General features: G+C 35.1%; 1 protein-coding gene across 7 annotated transcripts in view; it reads left to right on the top strand.

Moving 5' to 3' along the window:
* The first annotated feature begins 210 nt into the window (after nt 1-210).
* Nucleotides 211-7403, top strand: part of cita (citron rho-interacting serine/threonine kinase a) — a 107955-nt gene continuing 100762 nt past the window's right edge. For all 7 annotated transcript variants that reach the window (XM_058775866.1, XM_058775865.1, XM_058775863.1 and 4 more), the window contains exons 1-5: nt 211-333; nt 1897-1997; nt 2962-3103; nt 3184-3359; nt 4989-5090. In XM_058775866.1, the coding sequence (XP_058631849.1) occupies nt 1899-1997; nt 2962-3103; nt 3184-3359; nt 4989-5090 (519 nt within the window). In that variant the 5' untranslated portion in view covers nt 211-333; nt 1897-1898. The remainder of the gene's footprint in view (nt 334-1896; nt 1998-2961; nt 3104-3183; nt 3360-4988; nt 5091-7403) is intronic.

Here is a 7403-nt window from a genome sequence, read left to right as displayed (position 1 = left end):
CATACACAATTGTGGATATATTCCCTAGACTTTTTAGAAGTGTCAGTAATAAATAACATCTTTAAATTAAAACATTGAAAAAATCGGTGTGTTAAACCAGAACGCAAACGATTTGTCGCAGAGGATGATGCTGGTGGGCGGCGCTTAGGCGAACGCGGTGACGTATTTCGGGTGCGTCCGCCAATGAATTCACGCGCCGAACGCGCAAAATTTGAATTCATCAGGAAGCGTTGAACGTTTCCACACAGCAGTCAGTCAGTGATGGTCATCTAGACACGATTAATCCTCACTAATTATCATTTACTTTTCCAGATATTCTCACATGAGCATTAGGTGAGCATATATCTAACATTATTCTCTTAAACTGAGCTGAATGTGTTTGTTAAACGCGACCGTTGTGAGCTCTACGGTAAATAACGAGGGAAACTGTCAAACTGAAACATTGCTGCTTTAACATTAATGTCAATAATGTCAATTAATTTCATTATGAGTGATTTCAGAAGCGATGTCAATTTATTTTCAATAAATATTAAGGCTGTTTGTATAGTGACAGGTAATTTGCTTTGTCATGGTCAAATGTTTACAGTTTGATGAGTGTCAGTTAATAAGTTTAACAGATTCATGTCACAAATACATTTAAAGTTTATGGTTTGCTATTAATAGTTTATTTTATTTTAGGAATTTGTTCTGATACTCATTATAAATATTCCTGTCGTGTGACAAATTAATTAAAAAAAAAAATCATTTTGCTTTTTAGTAAATATGACCACAACTGCGTGTATAAGACAGAATAAGGACGTTTTAAAATGATTTTACACGAACTTTAAAAATCTCACTGCTTGACATGTCATGTGAACTACTGTATATAGATAAGTGTTAAAATGTTTCACTGAAGTCTTGTTTTTATACTGATATTTGAGCTTTTAACACTTTAGATACCTGTATTGTGATTATAGTACTAATACAGCAACAAGTATTTAATAATAATAATAATCACTGTAGCCTGTATTATCATTGAAGCACTGATAAATTATTCACATTGTGCTAATTTTTAAATGTGCACAGGCACACATGTTTTATGGAATAATAAAACATAATTAATTAATTCTCCCTTCCATAAATTAAAGCCTTAAAAAAGGTCTTAAATTGGAGCCTTACATTCATAAAGTCATGCTATTAAATGTTGCATGCACTGGAAAAAAAGAAGAATATCTTACTCAGTACACTGCAAAAAAATGCTTTTCTTACTTAGATTTTTTTGTCTTGTTTCTTTCAAGAAGGATTTTCTAGACAAGTAAAAATTATTGTCTTGTTTTCAGCAAAAACAAGTCAAAATTGAGTGAGTTTTTGCTTGAAACAAGCTAAATAATCTGCCAATGGGGTAAGCAAAATAATGTTATTTCAAACAGAAAACAAGGTTATTTTGCTTACTCCATTAGCAGATTATTTTGCTTGTTTCAAGCAAAAACTCACTTAATTTTGACTTGTTTTTGCTGAAAATCCTTCTTGATTTAAGAATTTTTAGAAATTTTGGCTGGAAACAAGACAAACAATCTAAGTAAGAAAAGCATTTTTTGCAGTGTAGTCTTCCAATACAAATATTTAAACATTCTTAAATCAAGATACATTTATTGAGTTGCAAAATTAATTTATGCTTAAAACACACACACACACACACACAAAAAAAAAATCTGTCAATGAAAATTACAAGGTTTTTTTTAATTTAAATGAAGTTTTCTGAAAGGTCTTAATAAGTCTTAAATAAACTACTTAGAAAACATGTTTGGGCATCATAGGCATGTTCCCATAATTGCTGTCTGGACAGGCAGCTGGCTTGTATTGTGTAATGGACAGTTGCGTGTTGTATTGACTGCATTGCTCATGTTTGTCCTGCAGTGATGTTGAAGTTTAAATATGGAGGCCACAGCAGCGTTAAAGATCTGTCTGCTGTCGACTCCATCACCAGCCGCTGCGCTCGACTCAATCAGCTGCTGCAGGTGAGCTCTCATCATCAGGCTTGAGATCATACATATAATAGCATACCACTGAAATATGGTAGAATAACACTTATCAACAGATATACACATTTAGAAGGACACAGATATTGAAGATGTCATCTTGTCCGAATGAACAACTGTAGGTCCAATCAAAGCTAGCATCGTTTTGTCAGACTGTGGCTGTTGGCGAGCTTTTAGCAATATTTATTATGCAAATGTCCTGTTTCAGCGGAAAATACATCAGCACGTAAAAGAAACCTGAGCCTCATCATTTTTTTGGGTCTTAATTGAGTGTCGTTCACGATCACAGCTGGTCTTGCCATGTGTTTGGTGTCTATATCTTAATTTGAAGCTGTTATTATTGCATAGCTTCATTTTATTTTATATATTTTTTTAACTTGTGAAAGTGATTCTTACTACTTTTAAATCAAGTCTTAAAACGTATCTATCTATTTAAATGAGCTTTTTATGATCAGTTTTAAACTGTCTAATGTTAAACAGTTGTTGTTTTATTGTACTGTTGTCTTGTATTTAATATTATCATTCAACTGTATGCTGTCTTTTGAGTAAAATGCATTATTATTATTTTATATGATTTAATGCACTTATTTAATGACAAAAGGAAGTATTCAAAATGCATCATTTAACTTACAATCTGCAAAGCAGTGGCAAAAGTGTAAATCAGGATTGGGCATAAAATAATGCCTTGAATCATTGATGCATGTGAAAAAGGGCTGAGGATTGAACAAATAGCTGTAATCTGGCTCAGATTCAGACAGGAATCACGTCTTTGTGGTGTTTTTCTGCAGATTAAGGGAGAATACAAGACTTCTCCTGATTTTCGAAAGCAAAAATGCTATGAAGTGCATTATATTTTGTGAGAAAATATTGACATGCTCCAGCAAAACATACACTCTTTCTATATAAATTTTGTGTTGTAATATAAATGTTTGTGGTTTTTCAGGGTAAGTGCAGCGCGTCGGGCTCTACAGGAGTAAATGGAGTTTCCAGAGAAACTCTGATTGATGCTTTTCTGCTGCTCTATCAAGAGTGCGCCACACCAGAGCTCATGAAGATCAAACATGTGGCCAGCTTTGTCAATAAATGTAAGCGCCTTAATATGGAATCAGTCAAATAGCCATTTAGTCCTTGTTTTTGTTGCATTGTGACCGTTTGTGTGTGTCAGATGCTGAAGTGGTGGCTGAAGTTCAGGAACTGCTTCCTGGTAAGAAGGATTTTGAGGCGAGGGGCATCGTGGGAAGGGGACAGATCTCCGAGGTGCAGGTGGTGAAGGAGAAAGCTACAGGAGACGTGTACGCCATGAAGATCATGGACAAAACCAGCCTGCGTTCACAGGACAATGTGAGTCTCCTCCAAACCTGAAGCGTTACACTGCGTCCTGACCAAGAGTGATGTGGTGAAAACCTTATTTTGCTTCCCAAAAAACAACTTCAACTCAACAGTCTGGACTAGTTTGTCAATTCGTTTAGTTTGCTTAACCTCCTGAGACCTTGCATCCTCATATGAGGACGTTATATTTTAGTGAATTTCTCTGAGACTGTACATGCCACAGTTTTAAGTCTGGATGTCCTGTACAGAGCACATTCAGGGCTTTTCAGAGATACTAACCCCCGGTTTCACAGACTAGACTAAAATGTAAGTCTGAGCTGTTTCAACTGAAAGAAACTTGCAGTGACTGATCTTAAAATATATCAGTGCCTTTGTTTTGTCTCAAGATGCGCAAGAAAATGTTTTTTTTCTAAGTACGTTTATAAAAGTTACTTAAATGTCCTGATTGAACTGTGGCTTAATCCTGGCTTAGTCTAAACCCTGTCTGTGAAACCAGGCCTAAATGTTTGGATGTTTCACCATAACGACTCTCCCTCTTCTTGGTCTTCAAAAATGTCTGATACTAATTTAGTGACACACTTATGGAAATATGATAATATTTTGTCAGATTTTTAAATCTGTTACATTTTTAAATTGTGTGTCATAAATCAACATCTCAGGAAAATGTTATGGGGTTTCAAATCAAAATATGACTTTCTGTTACGAAACAGGACATTGATTTCATATGAGGACACCAGGACTAAAAGCATGTTTATTACGCATTTTGGGAGACATAACAAATGAATATGGAAAGAAATTAGATTTCAATATTCTGATGAAATATTATATATTATTATGAAAATCTTGTCAATTATTACTCCCATTATTACACTTCTTTTTTTCATTACATTTTGCCCCAAAAACACATTAATATGCAAATTAGAGTTAGTTTATAGATACATTGTATATAATGATAAAACCCGTTTATGGCCATTTTACACACATTTTGCATAAAGAAAAATGGTACATCAAATCATTCTGTTATAACATAGTTGAGAATCATCTTTTATACAAAGTTTGGTTAAAAAAAATAATAAATAAATAAAATTAAAAAAAATCCTGAAAACTAAAAATGTATTGGTGATTTAAAAAAATCTATTGTTTTTGTCTATGCATTTTCATTCATATCTTTTTATTAAAAAAATAAATAAAAATTGAGTCCCGATGTCATTTCACTTTCAGTGTGGACAGTTTACTTGGTAATTTGGTAAATTACTTGGTCACAGTTCACCTGGTTAAGACTTGCTTCTGAGCACTAAACAAAAATAAAATATCTTACACAAACAATATGTGAGCTGTGCTTCATAAATTGTTACACAACTGACAATAATCTTGTGCATGCAAAATTTCTTGAAAATTTCGATAACGTGACTGTACCTTAACACCAGCCTTGGTATTTTTGTGTGCAGCGTGCTTCAGTGAATGAACTGTGTTAAGTGCAGTCACTGTCCTTGAGCAAGAAATCCTATCTCAGGTTACTCCGGGATGATTTTCACCGTACTAAATGCATAAAAGCATCCACTAAATGACTGAGTTAACTAGTATCTGTTGCATGTATATCAGGATCTCATTAAAAATACATTCCTCTCTTGTCTTTTGAAGGTGGCGTTCTTTGAGGAAGAGCGAAGCGTCCTGGCCCTGAACTCCAGTCCCTGGATCCCTCAGCTCCAGCACGCTTTCCAGGACCAGGACCACGTCTGTCTGGTGAGTGACTGCTTTAGCCCAGAGAAGGAGACTTTCTCTAGGCTGCTCTGAATAATGATTTCACGTGTGATTTATGTGATCTGACCCAACTAATAGTGTAAGTTTGTTCTTTAAAAGACATCTGATGCAACACAGTTACTGTAAATGAAACCGCATTAGTATCAGAACTTCCTTGAACTTCTTGGATGGGAATTATATACAGAAACTGAGATTAATGTTTTCATTTAGCCAAATATAAATGTTGTGATTATGTAATCTAACTCACCTAATAGTGTGAGTCTGTTCTTTAAAACACAGTGTGAGATGTTGTCATGTCAGGCTGTTTAAATACTGTTTATCGAGTGCAGTTTTCTTTCTTGGGTTGATGCATTTTCCTTACGCAACAGGAAGTTTGAGTGGCACATATCAAAGGTTTGTGTTGGTTCATAATAGATGTAGATGAAACTAGGATGATGTTTTTTAACATCCTTGATGCACTTCACCTTTAAGAGGATAGAAAAACATGATCCGGCTGCTTTATTTAGCTAAAACTCTCTTTGTGTCAGCGGTGGGGCGTAACACGGCGCTTTGTCTGTCTTTCTAATGGATGTTTGTGATCATGCCGGGTGACAATGCAGCAAATGTTCACAGTGTTCTCGCCCTGCTCCGTACAAGCTGTGTCTGCGTCTTTCATCTGTAGAGCTACAGTCTGACCTGAACATGAGGACATGAAGTTTACTTCAAAGTTTAGATTCAGAATTATAGAGAATATTTCCTGTAGAAAGAGACATGCAAGTTAAAAACAGCTCTTGCATCAGATGCCATGCGTTTCCGTTCACATTTTACTGAAAATGAATGCTGCATGAGGATCCGAACTTCCTTGAACTGGATTTATAGCGCTACCAGTTAATAATAATAATACTTTGATATATATAATTTTATATACCTTAAAGTCACTTTTTGAATACATAAAATGTAAGACAAATACATAATCCAAGCAAAACAAACTATACAGAGGCAGAAACAATTTGAAGTGGGAAATGCGACAGTATTTTGTTAGTGATGCATTGAAAAGAGCCATTTTCACCGAAATAAAAGTTTTTTCCAAAATACATTTTCAGTAATTAAACTTGGGTAAATAAACTCAAAATGCTGTTCAGTAAAGTTCTTTGGCAACGTTTCGCCTCTCTGTTTCAGCCAAACAAGTTTTACATATTATTATTTTAGCATAATATTATTAATAAAATGTTTTAATTTTCAATTGCCAAAACTTCAGTGCATAACTATCAGTTAGGGAAAAAAACCTCATGTATAACCTCATGTAGTAATTAGTTTATGTTGGTTCATAAATCCCACGTTTCTACAGTACAGTAGAAGCCTGGATACTCGTATAAATATCTGTTCCTTATGTCTGCAATGTAAAACAGATCTCAAATTTGCAAAGAAAGCTTTTCGAGCTTCGTTGCATTGTTTGGTTGATGCTGCATTTGCATGAAGTTCAGTTCTGTTCAACATTGTTGCATCTCCAACTCTGTGAAAATCAGCGACTTTTGCTGTAAATCACTGTGAGTGTGCGTTGATAGAGAAAGACTGATGAAAGGACTCTAATGCTCTCAGAATCATTCATTTACATGATGAATGATTCGGTCCCTGTTCGCTTGTTCTCATGGAGGGAAAGCGTGGAAAGACGGGCTCACGTTTCCTCTCAAGAGAACACTGTGTTCTCATCTCAGTGAAGCGATGCTCTTTCTCAGCTGAACTGTTCAGTTCGTTTCTTCTTGTTCTCACCAGCAGAGCGAACCCTCAGCATCCAATCCCACAATCCTTTACTGCATGAAGACGCTTGTCTTACAATTAACTAAAGAGACTTTGATGTGAAAACGGCACGGTCTGACCAAAATATATCCGTAAAGTGGGTCGATTAGCATTTTCTTGGTGACCCTTCAGGAGTGAAGGAATCCAGCTTTTGTTCTTCAGTGAAGTCGTGCTGTTTTATATGGAAGCCTGTTTCCACCACTGAATAAAAAAAGGTAACTGGGACTTTATCTCACAATTCAGACTGAATTTTAAAGCGGCAAATTCCCCATGGTCATTAAAATAAACTCTTAGTGACATTAAACTTTCCATTATAACTTATGATTTATTTAACTGATAGGGATTGTTCACCCCAAAGTTACCATTTCCTATAAAGCTACTGTATCATATTTGATATGCACATTTCTAAGGCTCTAAATGATCAAGATGATCACTGTTTCACTCAATCTACTTCATGACTTCTGTCGTCTGATTGATAGTTTAGTTGTTTTTGTTTTTTGTTCCACTTCTCGTGTCTTT

The sequence above is a fragment of the Onychostoma macrolepis genome, chromosome 05 (genome assembly GCF_012432095.1).
Source record: "Onychostoma macrolepis isolate SWU-2019 chromosome 05, ASM1243209v1, whole genome shotgun sequence".
NCBI classification, from domain to species: Eukaryota; Metazoa; Chordata; class Actinopteri; order Cypriniformes; family Cyprinidae; genus Onychostoma; species Onychostoma macrolepis.
This window is presented reverse-complemented; position numbering and strand designations above follow the sequence as displayed.